The 25337-nt window shown below is 31.0% G+C and overlaps 7 protein-coding genes across 24 annotated transcripts; 4 read left to right on the top strand and 3 right to left on the bottom strand.

Annotated features, from left to right (window-relative positions):
• Positions 1 to 120: 120 nt before the first annotated feature.
• Positions 121 to 2764, bottom strand: Taf7 (TATA-box binding protein associated factor 7). 2 transcript variants are annotated; one of them, XM_033475283.2, is made up of 7 exons: positions 2625 to 2764; positions 1696 to 1824; positions 1557 to 1637; positions 1102 to 1468; positions 660 to 1016; positions 402 to 571; positions 121 to 314 (listed from the first exon to the last, which is right to left on the bottom strand). In XM_033475283.2, exons 2-7 carry the CDS (start codon positions 1741 to 1743, stop codon positions 291 to 293), a joined length of 1047 nt encoding a protein of 348 aa, XP_033331174.1. In that variant the 5' UTR covers positions 1744 to 1824; positions 2625 to 2764; the 3' UTR covers positions 121 to 290. The 2 variants fall into 2 exon arrangements, with proteins under 2 accessions (XP_033331174.1, XP_076383360.1); XM_076527245.1 differs by lacking the exon at positions 2625 to 2764 and adding an exon at positions 1943 to 2082.
• Positions 2583 to 11694, top strand: Orp8 (Oxysterol-binding protein-related protein 8). Of its 15 annotated transcripts, none has more exons than XM_033475272.2 (19): positions 2583 to 2723; positions 4034 to 4154; positions 4233 to 4281; positions 4538 to 4579; positions 5668 to 5796; positions 6843 to 6895; positions 6978 to 7208; positions 7286 to 7430; positions 7500 to 7721; positions 7978 to 8534; positions 8603 to 8781; positions 8849 to 9026; positions 9104 to 9200; positions 9278 to 9474; positions 9549 to 9674; positions 9759 to 10007; positions 10157 to 10324; positions 10631 to 10806; positions 10894 to 11694. In XM_033475272.2, the coding sequence occupies exons 1-19, from the start codon at positions 2698 to 2700 to the stop codon at positions 11123 to 11125; spliced, it is 3177 nt and encodes a 1058-aa protein (XP_033331163.1). In that variant the 5' UTR covers positions 2583 to 2697; the 3' UTR covers positions 11126 to 11694. The 15 variants fall into 15 exon arrangements, with proteins under 15 accessions (XP_033331163.1, XP_076383240.1, XP_033331164.1 ...); XM_033475273.2 differs by lacking the exon at positions 2583 to 2723 and adding an exon at positions 3245 to 3557; XM_033475275.2 differs by lacking the exon at positions 2583 to 2723 and adding an exon at positions 3693 to 3842.
• Positions 11695 to 13004: 1310 nt separating this feature from the next.
• On the top strand, positions 13005 to 14444 carry LOC143260770 (uncharacterized). Its single transcript, XM_076527370.1, has 3 exons — positions 13005 to 13810; positions 13915 to 14207; positions 14275 to 14444. Exons 1-3 carry the CDS (start codon positions 13714 to 13716, stop codon positions 14371 to 14373), a joined length of 489 nt encoding a protein of 162 aa, XP_076383485.1. The 5' UTR covers positions 13005 to 13713; the 3' UTR covers positions 14374 to 14444.
• ast (single-strand DNA endonuclease protein asteroid) lies at positions 14402 to 17351 on the bottom strand. The gene has a single exon (XM_076527180.1). The coding sequence runs from the start codon at positions 17157 to 17159 to the stop codon at positions 14862 to 14864; it is 2298 nt and encodes a 765-aa protein (XP_076383295.1). The 5' UTR covers positions 17160 to 17351; the 3' UTR covers positions 14402 to 14861.
• Positions 17352 to 17721: 370 nt separating this feature from the next.
• Positions 17722 to 19748, top strand: LOC117223145 (jerky protein homolog-like). Its single transcript, XM_033475291.2, has 4 exons — positions 17722 to 17926; positions 18006 to 18736; positions 18842 to 18887; positions 19582 to 19748. Exons 2-3 carry the CDS (start codon positions 18038 to 18040, stop codon positions 18866 to 18868), a joined length of 726 nt encoding a protein of 241 aa, XP_033331182.1. The 5' UTR covers positions 17722 to 17926; positions 18006 to 18037; the 3' UTR covers positions 18869 to 18887; positions 19582 to 19748.
• Ccs (copper chaperone for superoxide dismutase) lies at positions 19113 to 21174 on the bottom strand. Of its 3 annotated transcripts, none has more exons than XM_033475288.2 (7): positions 20725 to 21174; positions 20447 to 20645; positions 20160 to 20349; positions 20022 to 20088; positions 19746 to 19927; positions 19509 to 19660; positions 19113 to 19281 (listed from the first exon to the last, which is right to left on the bottom strand). In XM_033475288.2, exons 1-7 carry the CDS (start codon positions 20737 to 20739, stop codon positions 19271 to 19273), a joined length of 816 nt encoding a protein of 271 aa, XP_033331179.1. In that variant the 5' UTR covers positions 20740 to 21174; the 3' UTR covers positions 19113 to 19270. The 3 variants fall into 3 exon arrangements, with proteins under 3 accessions (XP_033331179.1, XP_033331180.1, XP_033331178.1); XM_033475289.2 differs by having other exon boundaries at positions 19518 to 19660; positions 20725 to 21173; XM_033475287.2 differs by lacking the exon at positions 19113 to 19281 and having other exon boundaries at positions 19303 to 19660.
• A 567-nt stretch (positions 21175 to 21741) lies between these two features.
• Positions 21742 to 25151, top strand: LOC117223142 (uncharacterized). The gene is made up of 6 exons (XM_033475284.2): positions 21742 to 22189; positions 22348 to 22424; positions 22499 to 22580; positions 22654 to 22864; positions 22955 to 24153; positions 24219 to 25151. Exons 1-6 carry the CDS (start codon positions 22130 to 22132, stop codon positions 24426 to 24428), a joined length of 1839 nt encoding a protein of 612 aa, XP_033331175.1. The 5' UTR covers positions 21742 to 22129; the 3' UTR covers positions 24429 to 25151.
• Positions 25152 to 25337: the final 186 nt, after the last annotated feature.

Raw genomic sequence — 25337 nt, forward strand, 5'->3', positions numbered from 1 at the left:
TATATATTTTACTTTATTTTATTTCATTATTATTATTAAATCTTTACTTAGCAAAGTAGTTATAACATTGAATTTGTATCAAGGATATGTTAATTGATATTAAGGATTACAATTTACATATATATTAAAAATGTTTTTATGCTTTTTAATAATGTTACACTATAGCTACGAAAATTACAAAGGAAAATATAAATAACAATTCTGGAGTATATTGCTATGAGGAACTTCATCAATGCAAATGTTCTAATCACAAAGTTTAGTTGGTCAATGCAATGTCACTTTCTGAAATGTTACTCCAATTCCAAGTTTTGGATCTGAAATACAATAGTAACGTAATTTTACAATGTGTAATAATTTCAATTCAACAGAATTACAATTGTACGAATAAAGAGAATATGTACCTCTTGAACCTTTTGCATCTCTTGTGTTAATAAATTATGTAATATTTCTTGGAATCTCTGTCTCAATTTAACATTTTCTATATTAGCAATTTCAAGTTCTTGCTGCTGTCTTCGCTGCCGCAATTCAGCTAATTCTGCATGCAGTGTTGCGAGACGTGTTTGTAACGAATCTGAAATATTTAAATTAAAAGATATTTGTTGTTATACAATTTTACTCATTCAATTAATAAAATATAGTTTGTCAATTTCGAACAATACCCTTTGATGTTGAAGCACTGACTGATGGTTCTGTGAAGTTGTCTGGAAGAATATACTCTGGTTGGAATGGTTCCAATTTTGTTACTATTGTTGGTGTTGCATCGACTGGTTTCTCTCCTTCTGCTTCAGTATTATCATTTTGAAACATTTCTTTACTAAATTCTGTAACGAGATTGCTGTTTGTATTTGTATTATTATTAGATCTTTCTGAATATGTGGCTTGTAACGAATTAGAATCAGACACTCTGCTATCAGCAGAAAGACGACTGTTTTCATCCAGTTCCATGACATTTATGTTCGCTTCTTCATCATCATCCTCACTGTCACTCACGGCTTCACCAAATATATCATGTTCAGCTACAGAAGAAAAAAGAAAAATGTTTGCATGTGAAGTATTACCCTACTTCTTTGTCACTTTTGTATGTGTATTTGTACTACTCACCAACATCAAGACTTTGAGAAGTGTTGCCATTAATACTTTCTCTTTTAGTTTTCACTGTACCAGATGATGATACTTTACTGGGTTTTGATTGATCTTCATCTTCACATATTACCTCCCACTTAACATTAACAGCGTCATTATCTACCCTTAATAAACGTTTAACTTCCTTCTCAATTTCTGGAGCTTCCACATATTTCTTTTTCAAAGTTTTTCTAAACCTTCTGCGTCTTACATTCTTAGTAGGGGGTGTTACTCCATGTGGCCATAGAAATTTCTTGTCTACTTTATTTAGATCCTTTTTCTTTTGCCTTACTGGTGATTCCTCATCTGTTGTGGTATGATCATCTTCTTCTTGACAAATTACCAACTGTAAACCACAAATATCAGTGATTATTTTAAGCTTTCTAGCATACTGATTATGTTAAATGAATCTATTTAATAATACATTTTTATACCTGACATATATCTGCAGTCTTATAAAAACTTTTATTATCAATAGTTTTTAAAGATTCCACGATGGTAGGTAAGTCGACAACCTAAAATTTGATGTAGATATTATTTTACATTACTGTAAACTTATTATATAAATTTTACCTTTGTATGAAGTAGCCAGTGATCAAACCTAACCTCTCCGTAACGCATATCAGGCTCTAATTTTATGCTCAGTCTATCTTTTAAAGGTAAACCACTTCGTAAAGTTTCGCGCAATACTCGCGATGGTTCCTTGAAACGAAAAAACATGTTTAAAAATATATTTCGTAGTTTACAAAAATTGACTGCGCAACATAACCTCAAATGATTTCAGAGAAAACTATTATATACTTAAATAAAATAGAATTACCGGTGGTAAACGTAAGACAAACTGGCTTTCTAATTCGACTGGAGGTTCACTGCGATTTTTATAATCAGTATTTGGATGGCGACTCATATTTTATCTTTATGAACGTTGTGCTTCGATTCCGATTTTAAATAATATACACATACATTTTATTCAATCAATTTTATATAAATACAGTCACTTAGTAAGGATTTTTATAATCCTTAAGTAAATAATTAACAAAAATCGAATTGCAATTATCAAACAAAATGAAAAGCAATAGCTATGTTCTGCCTGACATTAGTAAACATATTTACAAATCAACATCTCCGAACTGAGCGCAATACGATCGGATAAATTACAAACGTGGCGCTGTAAAACTGTAAGCAGATAACGCGATTACATATCGCAGATAAGAAATTAAGTGTGAAGAAATCGATAACCGTTGTGGCGAAGAGTTTATTAAATTTATTTCCAGTGTTTAATTGAATTATTTTAAAGTGAAGTAAAAGGTATAGAAGAAGAGGAAATATGTCCGTCTGTAGTGACGTCAGTTATGACGTAATGACTAACCAATTCACTGCTGCATTTTAATCTGAAATATAGATAGCGTTTCACTTAGAACTCTCTTAGTCCGGCTTTGAACGTTACGACGTATTGTTTAAACATTTGATTTACAACTCTTGATACTAGTACAACAACTTACGTAAAAATTGTTTCTTCGATACTCGGTTATTCAATATTTCACTGAAGTGCTACGTGATATACAAAAAGTACACATGGGTATCAACATTAATAAGTTTCGGTAAACAAAGTTGTAATTATGATACTTGATCTTAATTATTGAAACGATTGAACCTCATTCAATGCTTGTAAAGTGACACTGTTGAACGAATACACAAGTCTCGTACGCTTTTTTTCTCCTTAGGAATAACATCGAGTAATACGTGTACACACATTGCGCACTAGTGTCAATAATTTCGATCCATCGAATTATTATTCACGCGCAAATTTCTAAAATTCTTTCTCGAAAATGATGCTGGGAAGAACGCGTGAAATGAATTAAAATCATATTCTTTCAAGTAGAACGTCGTATTCTTAGCTCGGTTCAATATTTCATTGATCGATTGAATAATGAATTTGATTGGATCGTATTAATGTGTATAATTGTTTCATTGCCGCAGCGGAACGGTCACGTTACATTAGGGATCAGTTCTCAACAACGGTTGGCCAATATATTCATTCTCGTTTGCTTTTTCATCAATATCAAAGGATGCATTTACAGTATACAAATTATGCGTCGTACGTTTTCATTTTGAATAATTTAGCAGATCCATATGTTTATATTTAAGCTATAACAGCGGTTGATCAATGGAACCATCATCAGACTTCGCGCTCGCGCCGTTGTTCTGACGTCCGTGAACACTCGGTTTTCTTGCTTCGAATGTTTGCAATTATATCTGTGAAAAACAGCTTGACCCGCAAAGTGCGTTGGACCCATAAATTCATCTAGTCCGGAATGGTGAATTTAATAGTACAAGTTTCTTCACCATTTCTGTTCTAATATTTGTTTGTCGTGTGTTAATTAATCGTCGCAATATAAGAAGTATTGACTGGTCGAACGGTTGTTTGAAATCAGGTAAGTCACGAATGCTTTATATATAATATTATCTTTTCTTCATTAATTTGGTAATAACATCATTTGTGTTACAATCAACTGATTGATTCTTATAATCGCGATAACAAAGCGATAACGTTCCTAGAAGCGTAGTTATTTCGCAAAGGAACGTAACGCAAGTACTTGTTATATTGCAGTATAGATAATTAACTGACTATACTCTACATTTCATGATGACATGCATCGCGTGTTGTGTCGCTTGTTGGTCTATATGTTATTAGTTTAATTCCGACAATTACTCGTCGGGTAATGAATGTGTTTTAATTTTTTAATTTTTGTTTCATGTGTACACGTCTATTTGTATATGTTTTATTGTACAAAAATACACATCTGTAATTTAACAGTGCTTCTATTTGCGTAAATAAATACATGAAAATATCATGAATTATTATTTGTGTTGTTATATTTTAGTATTTTAATGTACGAATGTTTATTAGATCCATAATGAGTTCCCAACCAATTGTGGTACCCGGAGGCGACCACAGGTCTCAACCAGAAACTCATTCTGTTTCTGTTGGAAGTGCTTCTGATTCATTTAAAACCATGACACCACCAAATGTTAGCCGATCACTTAGTAATCGTAAGTATAACTTAGATTATATAACACTTACGTATTGTTTTTCTGTTATGAACAAGGAAACAGACATCTTACAAAGGCTTAGAGATAAACTTCCATTCGATAGCGGTAACAATTTTCACTTTATTATCTATACAAACAGTTACATACCATATATTTTAAATAAAAGTAAAAAATATTTTTATGTAATGTAATATTTTGCTAAAATTAAGTTAATCGTGTTTAAATAACTTGAAATTTTTCGTACGCATTGGTAGTCTATTGTAAGTTAAAAGTATTTCTTAAATGTATACTTCTATTTTCAAAGTTTTAGCAGTAAGAAATTGATTGAAGTATTGATAGTATAAACGATTATCGTTTAAAGGTATTAGTGACAGTGGATGTGGTACATTACCAAGTAAGCTAGGTAGGCTTATTAATATGGATTGTGTGTATACAGTAGTAAGCCTCAGTTTTAGAATCATGAAAATCAATAAGTAGACATACGTGTATATACATATGTATAACACTATTTCTAGATTATACATATTAGTGTTTCCTCATTTTAAAAAACTCGCTATCTCATTATTCTGTGTTATTAAACACTTTTGAAGCAACAGTGATGATACATAAATCAAAGACATATTATTCGAACATAATCTCCATTAAAATCAGTTATTATGCAGGAACATTAACACTATTAATAATACATTAAATACAATAATATATCACACTATTATAAACATTATTATCATCTCATCATATGTATTGGATTAACATAATACATTCATGCTGTTAGCACATTATTTGCATTCCTAGCATATTATATAACAAGTATACTTAGTCATAAGTTTGTTCAAAGAATACTATGTATGTATAAATTAGAGAATGCTGTGTATTCTTTAATGGCTGCAAATATATTCTTGTGCATGAAGTATTGTGTAATGGTTGGATGTAGTTTACCTGAAGCATGTATAGTTTGTTCTAGTATTTAATAATCCTTTGGTTAATTTGAACATTATATAACATATAGTTTTTTTTATTTATGCAACGTTACAGTAATTAGTGGTTTGATAGTATATTATGTAATTTTTCTTCTAGTGCATGCAACCTTTTTTGCAAGACTGCATATTTTCACATGCTGTCGTATGTATACACATTTTTAATGCTAACATTTCTTTGTTTTTGCAATCAAGCTAAATTTAATTTGAAATTAATGCTGTTGTTGTACATAACTATGTGTTATTGTGAATTCTGTCTTTGGGAATTAATGTTGTTAGCAGTTCTCACTTAGTATTGTTAAAATGGACTTATACTTCCGAATGCGATACAGTGTAATTTAATTTTAGTATCTTCATTACATTAGTTAATTGTTAAATAGTTTATAGTTCAAGAGTTTGAGAAGTCTATAATTAAAAAAGACATAGATTTACATGTTTGAAAAGATATTTTTAAAATATTGAGAAGATATATTCGTAAATAGAAATTATGACTGAAAACAAACTCAATATATAGAACCAGTGGATCAACAACTTCGACGAAGCAGTGCTCAAGTACAATCTACAACATTACCTAAACTTCCATCAACAGAGTCCCTATCAACAAGTGTAAATTTAACAACTGCTGCTCCTCCACTATCTCCAGGTATAAACACAAAGTTACATTAATATCATAATGGGCAATAATAACAAAAATTTGCCAGGTGCTTTTTAACTTTTTTGTGAATAAATATTCTTCCTTACTTGTTCAAGTAGTTAATTAGCTGTAAGAAACTGCATTCTTTTATTTCTTGTTCGGCTTTATTACATTTACCTATGTATTATGCATATATTGTAATCCATAAATTTTATAATGTAATCTTTGTACATTGTATAGTCTCCTTTGTCTGATAAATTATTAATTATGTGTATTAAATAGTTGATTATAAATATCAACTCTAAATATAACAATAATTTATTATAATTATTGTATATAAAGTTTATGATTTATAAACATTGTAGTAAATATAGAAATATAGAATGAAAATATGCTAACTGCATAATGAATTATGTTAATAAAATTATGCCAAGCATAATAATTTAATTTATAAAGTACAAAATTTGCATTGTACTTTATAACAAAAACACTGCATCTTGAATTTAAAAATTCTATGAGTCTCTTAAATATGCGCTTCTTTCATAGAATAATAAGTTTTTATTTTCAAAAAAGTATCGAGATTGAACTTGCCAAAGCTTGTAATGTGAATGTTTTAAGCTAAACTATATTTCGGGCTTTTAGTCTTAAGTATGTATATATGTAATATTGATGCAATCATAAATAGCAGAGATTTCAATAAGATTGCTATATCAAATCTGTTGCAATCTTATAACATAAGTTTTTCATAAGTGATTCATGTTATCATTTGTCAGTTTTTATTAAATATTATCATTTACATGAGTTAATCATCTTACGGATCATATCTAGAACTAAAACTGAAAAGAGTTTCTTCATTAGCTGAATAATCTATTCAATTAAGTGTATAGCAGAATAATCATAATAAAATAAAAAATATTGTTCAAAGCTTTTTGTCAGTAACTATCTTGATGTATTATTACTGATGACTTTTGCAAATGTAATTGTTTGTAAATTATTCTAATGGTAATATGTAATCAATATTAAATTCAATAATTTCAGGAATTTATCTGTTATAGGATTGTCTGCAATGGGAGAAGGTAATCAGAAAACAGATAATACATCTGACAAGGTAATTAATCTCATTAAATATCCATATCTACTTTGTAAATCGATAAAATAATTACATTCTATATCTCTACATTATGTTGTAGTCTCTAGACTCTTGTAAATTAACTCGGAAAGAATCATATAAGGCTCAAAGGAAAAATTATAGAATGGAGAAAAAACGTGTTGCTAATGAACTTCTCAGTTCATTTAAAGATCCAACTGTTATTGTGATGAGCGATTGGCTAAAAGTGCGTGGCACACTGAAGAGTTGGACAAAGCTGTGGTGTATTTTGAAGCCAGGTTTACTCTTACTGTACAAAAGCCCTAAAACAAAAGTTCATATCTATGTTATTTCTGGTATATTGTTTGTGTTTCTTTTTCACTCAAAGTTACAAACATGTAATTGTTATAGAGCAATCATTGGGTAGGAACAGTCTTACTGAATACATGTCAAGTGATAGAACGACCAAGTAAAAAGGATGGCTTTTGCTTTAAATTATTTCATCCTTTGGAGCAATCAATTTGGGCTCCGAGGGGACCAGAGAAGGAGACCATAGGTAGGTATCGAATTTTCTAGAAGTATTATGAAGAGCAACTTTTTGCATAATTTTATATTATCTTTTAAGGTGCTGTTGTACAACCCTTGCCAACTTCTTACTTGATCTTTAGAGCTCCTTCACAGGCAGCTGGTAAATGTTGGTTGGACGCGCTTGAATTATCTTTACGTTGTTCCTCACTTATAATCCGTTCAACAAGTGCATTGCCCCGTGCTCTGCCACTTGATACTACAACAACTCATGAAACTCAATGGAGTGAAGCTGATTATGAAAAACATTTTGATGAACATGGTAAGTGACAGAAAAGGATATCTTTAAGCAAAACTAGTTCTGTATTTAACAAATAACATTTATGAGTCAAGCTAATAATGTTTGCTTTCAAACCATTGCATACATTTAATTTTACTAGCTAGAAGAGTATATAACAGCATTTAGAAAATTACTTAGTTAAGTTTCATTCTTGGTGATTACAAATATTAATGGTGTCATTATTATAACTCCTTTCCTGGCATCTATCACCTTGAACACTTATTTCCTATTCCTAAAGTATGTTTATCTAATTATGCTCCTCAATCGCCTGCAACCCCTCAAAGACGTTTGTTATCATGCCAACAATCACTCTTACCTAATGCAACCGATACTCCTAGAAGTGCTTGTCCTTCACCGACTCCAATGTTTCAACAATTATACCATGCAATTGCATATTGGGATAAACGGTTCTGCGACAGATCTCCAACACCTGCCACAGATACAGATGTAGCAGAAATTTCAAATTCTGTGGGGGCATTAGGTGATGGAGATATGTATCATAACAGATCACACGCTGAAATTAAAGCCCTAAACCGTGTGCTATCTACCAATAGACGCATGACTCTTCCCTCTATACATGTCCTTCAGTATGACACCCCACAAGTAGTAACGCTAGATCCTGTGCACTCCTCACACACAGACCTGGACGACATTAGCCAACCTGAAAATGGAGTCGCAGCCGACGCAGAGATCAGTGCATCGGACAGTGAATCTGAAGGATCAGCTAAAGAAGATCAGCCTGAAACAATCAACGAAACTCCATATGTTGCAAACGAGAATGAAATTCTTGGATCGGTAAAATGAATCACGTAATTTTGTGTACACTGATAATTACTGAAATTTAATTAAAATTCAAAATACAGGCTGGAGAAGTTGTCACAGAATTACAAGAAGAGCAAAAATCTTTAATATGGTTCCTAATGAAACAAGTTCGGCCAGGCATGGATTTATCCAAAGTAGTTTTGCCAACTTTTATTTTAGAACCTCGTTCATTTTTAGAGAAACTGGCTGATTCCTATTATCATGCAGACTTGTTGTCTCAGTAAGTTAAATAAATGTTTATTAATGTACGATCACAGATCTGTATAATTTATTCATGTTCATTACAGAGCTGTGTTAGAAGATGATGCATTTACACGTATGAAAGGTGTTGTCAAGTGGTATTTATCTGGTTTCTACAAGAAACCTCAAGGTTTGAAAAAACCATATAATCCATTATTGGGCGAAACCTTTCGTTGTTATTGGCAGCATCCTAACGGTTCAAGGACTTTCTACATAGCTGAACAAGTAGAGTTTATATTATTATTAAAATAAAACTTTTTAAGAATTACTGAAACTACACTTATAATAATTTATCCTTACAGTTGTCTCACCATCCACCTATATCAGGATTCTATGTAACAAATCGTCAAGACGGGTTTACTATTAGCACTACAATTATTGCTAAATCTAAGTTTTATGGTGAGTATACGCAAACTAACGTGCAATAAATTTCCTGAAATAAGTACTCCAAATGATCATATATTTCTCTTTTTCAGGAAATTCAACATCAGCTGTTTTAGATGGAGTTGCAATATTAACAATGTTACCTAGAGGAGAAGATTATACAATGACTATACCATATGCTCATTGTAAAGGTATCTTTATGGGTACATTATCTATGGAATTGGGTGGTAAGGTTCAAATAAATTGTGAGAAAACGGGTTATCATACTGAAATAGAATTTAAGCTCAAGGTAATTAACGTTATATAAAGTTAAAATTGAAAATGCACATTATATTTATGTACAAATCATTATTTTTGTTACAGCCATTCCTTGGTGGAGCAGAACAAATGAATCAAGTAGCAGGAGCGATACGTTTAGGAAAAGAAACTCTTGCTACTATATCAGGATATTGGGATGGTCAAATAGTAATTACTGACAAGAGGGCAGGAGTACGTAATACACAAATATTTGTTATGCTAATAGTGATAGTAGATTAATGCCTTGTATAAATTAATACCACGTTGATTTTATAGCAAGAAAGTGTATTCTTTAATCCAACGCCAGAAGTGCGCAAAAAGAGATTGAAGAAATATACAGTACCAATAGATCATCAAGGTGCATGGGAAAGTGAAAAATTATGGTGCGAAGTTACTCAAGCAATTAATCGAGATGATCAAGTTGCTGCTACCGAGGCAAAAACTCAGTTAGAAGAGGCGCAGAGAGAACGTGCTAAGGAACGTAAACTTAAGAGTCAAGAATGGATCCCTAAACATTTTGTCCAGGTATTATAATCTCTATCCATATGGAGATGATTTGGAAGTAGTAGTAAACATTCTTTTTGCCCCTTCATTTGATAAGATTATTAAATTTTATTGTTATTCGGGTAAAATAATTAAATTTTTACTCTTGAAAAGTGACATTTTGTTAACAGGACATCATAACGGGCAATTGGGTGTATCGACATGCAGATGTTAGACCCTGGGATCCTAGAAATGATGTTGTGCAATACGAACAAGACTACATTGTGCGCACTAAAACTAGACATAAAACACCAATTATGCGTACTGGCAGTATCGTTTCAACTGATCCCCAAACACAGGTACAGGAATGCCAAAGTTAAACGACAAAATGCATGTTCATATTGCAAGTATAAAGTAATAGTATTAAAATCATTTGACCTATAATCATCTCCATATTGAAGACGAATTCATTATGTATGTACAATTATTCAATACATTTATAGTATGGTATTTATAATTATGGTATTCAATACATTTTATAATAGTCTTATTACATCTGTTTATAAAGTTTAAAGTTGTGTATATGCATTTTGTTGTTTTTAACTCTGCGATAAATAGAAGACATGTGTGATAAAGTATGGTTAATTATATTATCTATATTTCAGGTCCCGCTTCTTCAAGCAGAATCTCGTTCTTCACTCTCTGTATTGAAATCTTCGAAAAGACAATTGTCAAATAATTTGCCATTAACAGAAACCGCTCATGATTCTGGAAGTTCATCTGTAGAGGGCCACTCAGATTCTAGTCAATCAATAGGTAAAAGGAAACGTTCTACCGCAAGGTAAGTCTCACAACATTATCAGATACAATAATGTAATAACAATTAGTATATATAACATTTTTAAATGATCGAGCATTAATTTTTCAGAATAATAGATGTTATGAAAGACATAGAACGTCATATGTTAAAATATGGTGAAGATCTTAATCGTATACAACGTATGGTAGAGCAAATTGCTGTTAAGCAACGAGAACAAGGTGAACACCATTATACAATGAGTATGTTAAAAAACTTTATAGATACAATTCTCATTATTGTAATAGTTTTCTGTGTACAATACTTGGTAAAAATGTGGACCGCAGAACTCAGCGGGGGTTGAAAAATGCGATAAAATATCGCAATGTACATTTTATATGTTATTTATCTCCTCTCGATTCGAGTTGTCAGCTTTTATCCAAGGAAGCCTTAATGGCAGAGATACCTAAAATTTCGAATACCTAATTTACACGTGCTTTTGTTTTTGGTGAAGGAATAAGGCACGCCGTGTTTAGTAGAATATCGCTATAACATAGAATAAGAATCCAGAGGTTTCAAGGAATATTCTGTAAATGCAGTGCAATCTTGTTTTATTTAGTTTTTACAAGCTTTATTTCACACTATTGTAGGGCAACACCTCCTTCGCATTGAAAAATGTAGAGTTCACTTTCTAGTGATTACTATAAGACAATTTAGTTCTTGAATAGTCCTCGCAGTGACGAAAACTGTTAAGGGTATGGGGGATTGAATTCACTATTTCGTTGAGCTTATCATGTACATAATATTTTATATCATATTGCACGGAAAGTAATTATATATTTATTCAGAGAACCTAAGATGTTGTAGTCTTTAATGCAGTCGCTCAATAATAAACTATAATATTAATAAGATTCTTGTAAAAATGATAACATATATTATTGTAATAAATTTTATTATATTACCTTGAACTACAAAGATTACGAAAAAGGGGAGTGTTAATTGCAGTTCCAAGTTAAATATAATATAAATTTTACAATGGTTACCGAAAATGGCAGCTTGAAGATATTAGTGCATCGGTCATTAGTATTGTTGTTTATTAGACAATATGTATACAGTAAATGTCGAATGTTAATATTGTCGATGCAATATGAATGAAAAAAGTCGTCCAAAATTTTGAAATAGAGCTTAAGCCGTAATTTTGATTTTGTATCTTTATATTGCCGAATTTATTGCAACGTATCCAATAAGAGTCGCGTGACTTCGTTTCCATATTTAGATACACCCGCATGAACTTATACCACTTTATACTCTAGCAACTTAAAACGAATTTTAATTATATATGCTTATAAATTATTGCAACTTTGAATGCAAGAATATCGATCCTCTAAGTAAAATACTTTGCCGGTACAAATACCAGAACATTTAGTAATTTTAATATTAAGGTATATGACAAAAATATCTAAGTGATTTTGATTTTCAATGTTTTTTCATATCAAATTATATAGAAATTGATGAAATTTTATTTAGACCTTTAAGCAGCATTGATTTTGAAAATACAACGTGCAATAAAATTTAATGCTTTTGTAATCTAATATTTTAGTAACAAAAGAGTCCTCCTCAACAATGATTTCTTTTAAAGATTTTACAGTGCATATTTTGAGAAAGCAAACAAGAAGATATCACAAATATTGTAATGTATTTATTAACGTAGACACATTGTTTGCCTGTAACTGTATAAAATTGGAATACTGTTTTCTCTTATACAGTTCTTCAAATTAATTTGTATCTCTTATTGCATATGATATACATGCGCTGACAGATATAAATTTTCTCATAATCATAGTCTTAATAATAATTAATAATTACCATTAATTTTTGTCTATAGATTTCTGCTTTATATTTAAAACATAAATGCCTTAAAATGTAATAAAACATTCCTTAATTTTTAGAAACTTTTAACAATACTAAGACCAATCTTTTGTTACTAGATCGTAATATATATGCTTTGTACTTTTTAGAACACTGCAATTAGCTGCAAACTATTCTAAGAATGTCTTAAATAGTTTCGGTGACATTTAATAAATTCTACAAATGAAATTTTTTAATTCATTTAAGTCAGTTCAAATTTACTCATTTAATATTTATGACTAAATGTGGTCTCCATGGTGAATATTATCATGTTTTGCACAAATATTTGTAACAATTTTTTCATTTGAAATGTCCTGACTTATGTTTATATAACAGCTATTTATAATTATTCATAAGAATTTAAAGGGGGAATCAGATTAGAACAATCCAAAGAGTTAGAAATGATACAACGGGACTTGTATTAGCTCTTATCACATTTTGCATGTGGTGCTGTGTAATATGATAGATTATTTTTTGTAATATTTACCGATTCAATATATTTTCGGTAGAGTACCTGATATTTTTGTATTATAGTTTATTTAAGTTTTGTATCCATACATTTTTTAAACGATCACGAGATTTTATTCACTGTTTACTATTATCAATTTCTTTCGTAATTGCTTTTCAAGTCTCATTTGTTAATTAATATTTAAAACTTGTTAAAATTAATAAAATTAGAAATAAATGAATACAAAATGGTTAAAAAGACATCATAAATTTTAAATATGAATATTTTATGTAATTGAAAGGATTTTATAAATTATCCACAACTATACATTTAGATTGTAATTCTATTGATACATATATACATCTGTATGTATCTTTTTAAATGTTTTAATTATTTCGATTAATTGTTTACACCATGACCAGGTATATATTGTAAGTAATATATAATATATAATATTATGACGAATAAATAAAATACAAATATAATCTTGTATTACTTTTTTAAAACATTCATTTTTTTATCACAATGTATCCTATAAAAATTAGTAATGAAAAAATGTACTGATTCGTTTCAATTATAACATTTCATATCAAATAATGAGCATGAACCGGGAACATTCTTCAAAAAGCAGCTATCAATATTATGATACCAAAGATAATAAATATATTAAAAGTGACAACGCCAAAACATCATGTAAGATAAATACTTCTATTTTTAATAAGGTTATGCTATTTGCGTTTTATTAAGATGTGAAACAAATTTCTTTTAATTTACAATGTTATTGAATGATTTATTAGCAATAGGTCATATACAAGTAACACCGCAGATGATTCGTGCAGCTATAAAAAGGTTGCAACTTCGTAAACTTTTCGTCAATATAAACCTAATCGCAGACTATTTACGTCGTAATTATCCTGTTGATAGAAATAAAAAAACATTTAGAAAAGAATTGATTAAAAAATTGGATTGCGCGGTTCGCGTTGGATTAATAGTGATGCATGCACAGGATGCTTATTGTATACCTAATATAAGAGAGGACGCAAATAACATAAAAACAGCTCTCTCGGCATTTTGGGAAATGTATAAAAATGTAAGTAAAGAGTTTATAATTCTTTATGTTTTTTTATATTTTATAACATTTGCTATTTCTTTTTTAGTATAAAAAATTATCTATTCTACGATATGGAAATCAAAATAAAAAGAAATCCACCATCAAAAGGAAATTAAGAAACAAGATAGAACATTTTGAAAAATAAGCAAATTTCCGTAAAATAAACGACAATGTACTTAACGAAAATATAATCTTTTGTATTTGTTTACTAATTCATATTATACGTTGGATACAATTATTGGAATATACATATTGTACATATATTTTTTAATGATACAATATACGAGATTTTTTATAATACATATTATAGTACATAATAAAAATAGATTGCAGATCTTTATGCAAATTTTCGTTTTCATTCGCCATTTTAGAAAAGTTTGAATTAAAAAATAGTTTTCTTAATCAACTGAAAGATTGCTCATTATAAACAAAAAATAAAAATGCTATTACGTTTTGTCAATTTAGATGTTTTCTTGTATTTTAGAAATCTGCACAAGCTATAAATGTATAAAGATCCACAATTTAATAATAAAATATATGTAATACGTATTATATTACAATCAAAAGATAAATTTAAAAATTTTTTAAACTATTAATAAATCTATAGACTTATGAAAACTTATATATATATAGTCATTGCGTAAATTGTAATGCAGAAAAGAGATTGTTTACATCATAAAACGATGGTTCATGTAAACATTCATCTGCAGAGAAATACTCTGTGTCACTATCAACTTCATTTTGATCAGTCTTTGAACGTCTATTTTTATTTTTTCGTTTAATTTGAGAATTATCTTGAATTTGAAATAACACTGGAAGTAGAGATTTTATTCTTGACAAGAGTACGTGAAACAGTCTTAACAGACTTGGAGACTTTTGCAAAATAATATTTATGTATCCATCAATGTCATGACGTGTCTTAAAATTATTCGATAAGTTATATAATAAAGTCCCATTGTACAAATTAGCTATTTTGATATGTGTATAAGGGTAATCTAAAAGTGCATTCAAGTTCATAGCTTGCAATAAGCAACTCTGAAACTGTGCAAATGCATGAATGATTGTTCTATTAAATTTCTTATCGTTTAAATACAATTTTTTGTCCATTTCGAAGTGAGAAATGAAAAATGGTGCTATTAGTAAACAATCATCTGAATTAATATCCCCACATGCTTCAAACATTGTAACATCCATTGAATAATGAGGATTATAATTATTTTCTTTTCTCCTTTTCCGTATATTTTCAATTGATGAACCGTATTTATTGTTAAAATAATTTATATTTCTAAATCTTCCGATTTTAGAGTCTATTATATTAAATAATAGACAAACAAGTAAAGAATATACATAATATTTATGTAATCTACATTGTTGCTCGTGTTCGATCCAATATTTTATACAAGCAATATATAACATCCATTCTGGTATAAATCCATTTATACATTCATTAGTCTTTACTCCCAAAGTATAATTTAAAATCTCTTTTCGAATTAGTAATGGAAGTTTTCTAAGACTAGACAGATTTGGTCTTGCACAAGAAAATAAAGTATCTAATCCTTCTAACTGATAACACGCAAGAGTTTTATTAGAACATCTAATCATGTAATGCATAACATTTCTGCCTTTACTTAATCCTGATGTCAGAATTGTAAATATCATTCTAATAATCTCTACACTTATTATATTACTCGAAGGATAATTGTAATTTTCTATTTGTTGTGGACAAATGTATAAACGTCGAAGTAACAAGTCAATGAAATATGAAGGATATCTGGCCGTCAAAAATTCGTTCACAAACCAGTCAGGTAAATGGAAAATGGAATCTGATATATTCAATGTATTTAAGATCTCAAGTTCATCTTCCTGCTCTTCTCCTTCGCTTGTTTCATCTTCCTCTCCATTACAGGTTTCTTCTATATATTGTAAGTTGTTGATATCTTCATCAAATGTGAAAGTTATATTTACAGAATGTGTGACGACTTGAGCAGCATATTCTGGTGAAAATCCTAATGGTACAAGTATACCTGCAGATGCATTTGTATAAACATTTACATTGGTCTCTATTATGTTCAATATCCTTTGTCTTACAGGCTTAGGTAATCTGCAGAGAATATTAATCACTGCTTTGTCCAATGTGTGTTTACTCAACCAAGTGAGAGTTGCTTGTATAAGGAAATGTTTGCGATTATATCTTTTTTTTCCTCCTTTTTGCATTCCCAAATGTTTAAAAAAGTTTTTAAATATGCTACTCTTTACATAGTCATTCCCCAATAATATAGCAGCTAAGGGTAGCATAGACTGATTCAAACCACTAAAAGAGTTCAGCAGGTATTCGACCTTATACATTTTACAGCGTTTCATATAACCTTGTCCAGTTGAACTTTTTACAGTATAGGGATGTAATGTATCAAATGGTATATACATTGTTCCATAAATATAAAAATCAGAATCATAACTGAGTACAGGACAATCTAATATCTTTGCTACAGAAGCTATCGAATTATCAGCTTCAAGTAAACATTGAGCATGTCGAATGTTTTTCTCTCTTAAAACATCTTTGAATACTTGTTTGTTAAACAGAGGAAAATATTTCATACGTTTCTGAGTCATTGGAGAAAAATTAGATGCTGTATGAACCATTTCCTTCCGTCTTCGTATGCATGTTTTTAATTTTTTGTTTTCGCAACCACCATCTAGGAGAACTAATGGTGTTATATTGCATTTTAGGAGATCGTCAAAGAAATCTGATACACATTCGGCATAATTGTCATAATCACCGCCGAACGCACAGTTAGTCCTGGTGCATAACTTATATAGGTAACATCCAACGCTATTGCCGTCGATTACTAAGTATGTATCATGTAGTTCGTAATATTTTAAGTAACGATCTGATTGATTGTTTATGTAAGTTGTTAAACCTTTTATACCCATCTTGAAACAATATTTTCGTTTTCATTCATGGTTAATAACACAAATTGAGTTTATATACATATTTCCTTATATGTATACATTCACTATATGCTTTGTTTGACTTTCATGTTAACTTTATGTTATAAATGTTTATAAAGTAAAACGTAAACACACTGTTTTAACTTCTTTTCGTACATCGGTCTCTGACCTCTAAACGTGTGCAAGGTGATTATATATGTATATATCTATGTATACATGTGTCTATATACATATGTATATAGATAGTATACATGTATTATGTATACTGTACTGTTGCTTGATACATTGTACATATGTATTGATTCTCTATGACTACTCAACATCATGAGTGACTACTACATATTCTATAAAAATTTTCAAACAAATAAAAATTTTAAATTGTACATAGGTATGAACACGATGTGTATGTATATATGAAATTCGTAGATTTGATATAATAATTTAATAATCGTTATTCTATGTATTAAATTATTAATAAATTGAGTAATTATGAGAATGTTCTACAACAAACATTATCGAAGCTTCCATTATCCGAATGCTTTGCTATTTCATTATCTACGCTTTAGACGGGCAAGTGTAAATGGCAAGTCCTTATAGAATCTTTAACGAACAGATTTATATATTCACAAATATTAGATTTAATGCAAAAATGGAATAATTCAGAAAAAAACGTATGATTAAGATACGATATGATTAATTAATCGATTATCGTCTGTAAGAATTAAATAAGCTGAAGAAAAGAATGAAGAGTAAGAGACAAAAACAGAATAATTTTTATAATAACATGGAGGTTTTACATTTTAAAGTACTTTAAACAATTAATTACAGAACTTTTCCCTATTTAACCTGTTCCCATACTAATGGCGTCAAAACGGAAGCGTGTAGTGTTAAGTATAATAACAAAACACGAAATTATTCGAAAGTTGGAGAGTGGTGAAAGTGCAGCGAAATTAGCGAAAATATATGGTATCGGGAAAGCTACTATTACCGGTATTAAAAATCAGAAAGATGCCATTGAAAATTATTTGATGCAAGCAGATACCTTGGACATTGCTGTCAACAGAAAAAGTATGATGGTGCCAAAGTATAAAAATGTAGATGATGCTGTGTTTCAATGGTTTCTAGAAAATAGAGATAAAGGAGTACCTATATCTGGGCCTATTCTATGCGAGAAGGCATTGGAGTTTAATGAGAAATTAAAAGGCAATCCAAATTTTAAAGCAAGCAGTGGTTGGTTAGAAAAATTTAAGTCACGTCATGGTATTCGAGAACTAAATATGTCTGGTGAAAAGTTATCTACCGATAATGTTACTGAAGAAAATTTAACAGTGGATCTTCACAAATTCTTAATCGAAAAAGGGTATGCGTTACAGAATATGGATAATGAAGATAAAAGAGATATAACATGTACAACATTACAACAGAAGAATGTGACTTCCCAGCAGGAAAAATTAGATACCAACAGTAAAGTTAGTAAAGATCATATTAACGCAATCTCATGTGTTAATTCAACCACATGTCATCAAGTTCCACTTTTGCTATTTGGAAAAAGGAAAAAAGTATGTTATAAACATTAATAAGCACTATTGCACATTGAAATAGTTCAACGCATTCTTTGTACTGGTGATCAAAATTATTAGTAATATATTATTATTTATTTATAGTTAAAGTCACACATTGTATATAGTTGAAAGGACTGCATGGAAAATGGTAAATGATCCCGATCAGTATACTAAAATGCAATTTTAATGCATCTGTCATTTTGCAATACTTTACATAAATATTTATACTCTGAACCAATAGATATCGTAAGGAATAAATAATATTTAAAAACAATCCTGAAATTATTTCTGTTTTTAATAAACGCTTTTAATTATATAAATGTGATGCTAGATTGTTAAATTAATCGATTTTCATTTATGCATGATATAAAAATACATGGTAAAAACGTAGCATTTATTTTTGTAATTATTTAAAGATCTGTACATTATATACAATGTAATGTACTTGTGTTTGCACTATGTACATAACATTTAAAGGGAATGTTTCACACGTTTCATGTTTCGAAACTCATTGCAGCTTCTTGATATTATTTATAACTTCGCTGAAAAATAAAAATATAAAATTTTCTATTAAAAAGTCATTATTTTTCTAATTTTTTGTATAATACATTATATGTAAAGTGCAGTTTATAAGTAAGTAGTGTTACTACTTTTTAACATTACTAATTTGCATTTGTAGAACACATGCAATGAAAATACTACATGAATTTATATGGACCACTATTTCTGTCTTTTCCCTATCCGATATTAATACATTAAGATACTGTACAAGCATTACTTGCTCCAATATTATTACTAGATTCCTGTTTTTCTAAGCGTGCTTTATCTCTTTCATCCCACAGTGTAAGTCCATCACAAGCACAGATCTTTTTCGCATTTTGAAACAAGCCAGATGAACGAGCAATAACACCACAAGCCAATCTACAAAAATATTAAATAAATCTTTAATATTGGAAGCTTTATAATGACTATTATATTAATACCATAAAAATAATGCAAGATCTACCTATTTCCACTGTTTCCATTTATTTTAGAATCTGGGACACTTCCCTTTCCTAGATCATCTGGATTTTCTGTTATAACTAGGGATCTTCCAATAATATCAGGTATTTTGATTAGTGTGTCTAATTTCCTAAATGTGGCTCTACCAACCTCATTTGCTGTTATATTACCAAGATCTCCTATATGCTATAATTAATTAGAATTTTATAATAGATGAACCTTCTTTAATGGTCAATTGATTTGACCATAGATCTACTGTCGACATAATCTACAATATTACCCGTTTATGAACATCATCTTCAGGTCCCCCATGTACTGTATTATTTGGATTAAAATGTTCTCCAATACTATAAACATAACACATAAGATTTAAGAAGTAAAAATTATGAAAGCAGATGTGGTACTAACATTTACCTACCTGTCACAGCCATTTGAAATATCACCACATTCATGTATATGTATACCGTGCTCTCCTGGCTTTAAGCCATCAACTGTCCCATCTATAATACAACCGTCAGGAATCTGTGCAAATCTTATGACTCCCATTATCTTGTTACTCACGCTATACCCTGAATTTCCTCCTAACATTGCCACTGCACTAAGAGAATCTATAATTTCAAGAATCACATATGATATTGAAGGATTATTATTATAATTGATTCTGGCAGTATCTTAGACAAAAGCAATTATTTTATGTTTTCTTACTTCCATATCCCTTCAAAATAGCTTTTCTTCCAGACTGTTCAATTTTTTCTTGTATTATCGAATACGGTAAATTTGTCTGAACAATAACATTCCCTTTTTCCAACGATATATCGATATTTTCAATTCCTTTTACATCGGCTAAACTTTTTTCTACCGCTTCGACGCATTTTTGACAAGTCATGTTCACCGCAAATTCAATCTGAAAATTCAGATCAACATCTGAATGTTCGGTATAACAACATATGCGAACAATATTTTCTCTTACTTCTACACGTTACCTTTGCCGATATCATTTTTGATATCCTATAAAATTATTTCTTGACGGAGAATAATTAGGTGATTTCTCTAGCGACAGATGATGTTTGATTGGTTATGTTTGCTTTAAGGTTATGTTTTGTATGATAAGGTAGCAGAAAGTTTTCGGCACTGCGATGAATGTTTCAAAATAAACAAGTTTTAGAAAGTACAGTAGAATTTCTCTCTTAGTGGTGCCGTATCGTTTATTAAATTAATATCCTGCGTTAATAACTACTTATTGTAACGGTTTTAATAAATATTTGAATTTTAAATGCAACTCTGTTTCAAATTACAAAAATGTATGCACAAATGCCTTGACATATGTACATATGTATGAAACGTGTAATCTGTCTCTCCTTCTGTTTTGAAGATTTTTCTATCAGTACAAACATTCAATTCAATGTAAAACACCTTTAACCGTAAAAAAAGCTTGGCATTAGGAAATCTTTGAAATTTTTAAACTCATATATATCCCTATGCATGTACATATGTATGTATGTCATACATATAATCACGTATAATAACATTACGCCACATTGCGCTTCATTATGGCGAATACACTATAGTATTCTCATTGTGGCGTCTTACACTTGTATATATATTACGTATTCTAAAATGTTTGGTTGAGAATAAAATAAAATAATTAAAACAGAAGTATGTAAGTACAATGTACGCATAATGAAAGTATTTATTTGTAAAAGTTACTATATCATCAACAGTAACAGAAAAGTAAAGTCACTATAATTCGATAAAAAGCAGATTTATTAATGCTGACACAAGTACACTTACGTGACAATTAATTCTAGCATTTTTACAAGCAAAATTAACATTACATACATAAAAAAATTATCATAAATTTTTCAAGGAAACTTACACACGATGCTTTATTTATACTATTTTATGAACTTTGATCTTCACTAGATGACCTAGTAAATAATGGATTTCGAGTTTTTACCGTCTGCTATATTTTACCATAATAGTTCGCGCGTTTCTCACATGGCACGCTCTTTTCCCAAGCTTTCTATTTTAGAAATGAACAGTAACCATCTCCTGTTTGCAAAACCAGAAATTTTGTAAAGGAATCGCTTGATCGTGATTTGCTATATTTAGAAATTCCTGTCGGAGAAGGAATTATGTGCTGAGATTAAGCAAGCCATCATTTTTTACGATTTTGAAGAACTTGTATTGTGTTGTGCTTTTTTTCTGGATGTTGAAGCTGTGGTGTAATAATGTGGCTAACCGATACCGTAACGAAATTTTGAAGTTCCAAATGTGTTTAACGATTCACAGGATGTCACCAATAATATACTGATTTAGCTGAAACAGATCGTAGTAAAATAAATTACGTATCACGAATATCGAGCGATTTATAAAATATCATAAAACATGTCTGTGACCTTTGCTCAACGCGGTAGGCCGCCACCGAATCCTGCCCAAATACAGAAGGTAATATTTGCCCTAATATTTATTATTATTGTATAAAATTATCTATAAAAAGAATATATTTTTCTAATGCTAGAAATTTGTTAGTTAAAGATGTAATTTGTGAAAATGAACAGGCAGACAAATGTGGGATAAGTATTATTATTAATGATTATTTGTAGATGCTTGACGAGAATAGTCAGTTAATACAAACAATTCAGGAATATCAAAATAAAGGAAAGTCGCAAGAATGTATACAGTGAGTATAAGATATTTTTAAATACCTAACAAATTTATTATTATAATTATATTTATTGTATGCTTTTTATTTAGGTATCAACAGATGTTGCATCGTAATTTGGTATACTTGGCATCAATTGCTGATGCCAATCAAAATATACAAGCATTATTACCTGTAAGAAGTTTTATTTGTATAATTTAATGGTATTTGCAAGTATAGTACTAATAATTTTTCTTTTACATGTAAGCCTCCACAAGGAATACCTAATGGTCCTCAACATACTATGATGAATCCTCAAGGCCTTCCAAATCCTCCTGCAGGTTCAGGTGGACCTGTAGGAGATATGCCTCCAAATAGTCAACCTACACTACCAATGTCGAGTTTTAATCAAGGACAACCAATGTCACAAGGTGGATATCGTGGCCCTGTCATGCCTGGACAAGGACCTGCTATAATTAGTATGTTGTATCTAAATTATGTCTACAAATTGAAAATCATTAAGTATAAAAACAGTTACAGTTTGTTCTTTAATGTGTTCCATTGTACAGGACCACCTACTGCACCTGGACCGCAACAGTATAGAGGGCCTCAAGGTTACCCTCAACAGCCTTCCCAACAAGGTTATCCAACTCAATATGGTAATCAAAATCCTGGTTCTAATTATCAAGGTCCCCAAGGATCAGCATATACTCCAGGACAACCAAATCAATATGGACCACCAAACGCTTCTCAGCAACAGGGATATAGTGCATCAACACAGCCAAATTATGGTCCTCCAAGTACAGTAAATAGTTATGGTCCTCAACCAGGCGGATATCCACCACCAGGAAGTACTCAACCACCCACAGGATATGGCCCACCACCTCCAAATCAACAAGGCTATCCGCCTACTAATCCTTCTCAACAAAACTTCCCATCAAGTGGTCAACAGCAACAATCAGGACAATATGGTAGTCCTAGCCCACAACCCAATTACCAACAACCCCCATCTCAGCCACCACCTCAAAATGCATATGGAGGAGGTCAACCTGGTAGTTACCCTCCTCCTTCACCTCAAGCATACGCAAATAATGTTCCACCACAAAACTATCCAGCTCCTCCTACATCTAGTGCAGCTCAACCTCCACAACCTGGATCTCAACAAAGTACTGGCCCTCAACCCAATTATGGTAATCAACCAAGTCCTGGCCCGGGTTCAACACAGTATGGACCAGCTTCTACATCTCCACCATTTAGCACTGCCTCTGCGAGTGGAGTTAACACTTATGCCCAAAGTAGTCAACCGACAAGTACACCTTCTGCCTCGACCCAAACTTATCCACCAAGCAGTGGGCCTCCGCCTACTTCTCAAGGCGGCAGCTACGCTCCCACAGTTCCTGCTCCATCCGGATATCCTGTTCATCAAACACCTCACCCGGCGTCGCACCCACCGCATCAACCACCACATCAATCTCCTCATCAGCCACCTCATGCTCCTCATCAACCACCGCATCAACCTTCTCATCAATCGTCTCATCAGCCTCCTGCACATCAATCACCCCACCAGCCACAACAGTCTCAACAACAGTCACAAACGCCACCACAATCACAACAGCAGCAGTCTCAGAATCCTGCCCCAAGCGGATTTCAACCACCTTCGGGACCTCCACAAGGTCCTGCCCCACCACCAGGCCCACAACCACAACCTGGTTATGGACCAGCTACTACACAAACATATGTACCACCAACCCCGGGTGGACAACCACAGGTATATTACCCTTTTTTTCTCATTTCAAGCATTTTATGAATTGATAAACTATAAATAATTTTCAGGTATACACTCCTCATCCACCACAAGGTGGTCAACATTATGGACACCCACAGTATCCTCCTCAAAGTTACCCACCTCCACCAGCAGGACAAGGATATCCTCAGTATCCACCACGACCTCCTGGTGGTCATATGCCTCCACCACCTGGACCACAGGGACCTCCTCCACCAAATCAGTACGGTGGTTACGGTTACCAACCACCTCCACAATAAAGTATATTAATGTAAATTCGTATAGCATTTACACTAATATAAATTGTTCAATTGCAAATTTGGAACAAATGGTATATAAAGTTTTAATTTAATTCTTACTATCATATCGTCTAATGTTACGTAACGGGGCAAATAATACAAGATGATATATGTATAAGGAAAGGTGCTGCTAAAATATCTTCGTATTAACGAAAATCATAAAAAACAATTTCTGAGAGCTAATTCTGTTTTTTAAATAATATACTAGAACTAAAAACCAAAAATGCTTCGATACAAATTAATTATTTGTAGCAATTGTAAGCCCTACACGTGTATATTTATGCGTTTGAAAAGCTTTAAAGAATACCTTTTCTCGTATATAGCAACGTCTTAGAACAACTTTTGCCGTTGAAAATGATATTGTGAAGCCTCTTAATTATAATATCAGACTCTTAGTTTTACTTCGTAAGTTAAGGAAACTGTAAATCGTTATTATTTAATTTTAATAGAGACACTAGATTGTATAGCACTTCAAATGTGCGTTGACTGCTTGAATATCGGTGTACATACTACAGGATTCACATATCTATATCACACCGAGATAAATCGTACCTAATATGGTACATCATGTACTATCTATTTACAGCTTTCAGTATACACATTTGCCTTAGAATTAATTTTATATTTACTTATTCAATTTTATATTTTCTTGATTGTCATTAAAAAAAATTCATGAATTTACAATTTGATTCTTATCTCCACCTTCAAAAATTCTGTTATATTTCAAGTATTTAAGTGTACAATTTTATGAATTCATATTCAAGTTATATTTTGGCCACTTCCGGAAAGCTACTTTCGAGGTAGAAATTTTAACATGTATGGTCTTTTTCAAAAATATCTTGTTGATCTGTTTTTAAATTATTCGAATTG

This window comes from Megalopta genalis, chromosome 1 (genome assembly GCF_051020955.1).
Source record: "Megalopta genalis isolate 19385.01 chromosome 1, iyMegGena1_principal, whole genome shotgun sequence".
Lineage (NCBI taxonomy): Eukaryota > Metazoa > Arthropoda > Insecta > Hymenoptera > Halictidae > Megalopta > Megalopta genalis.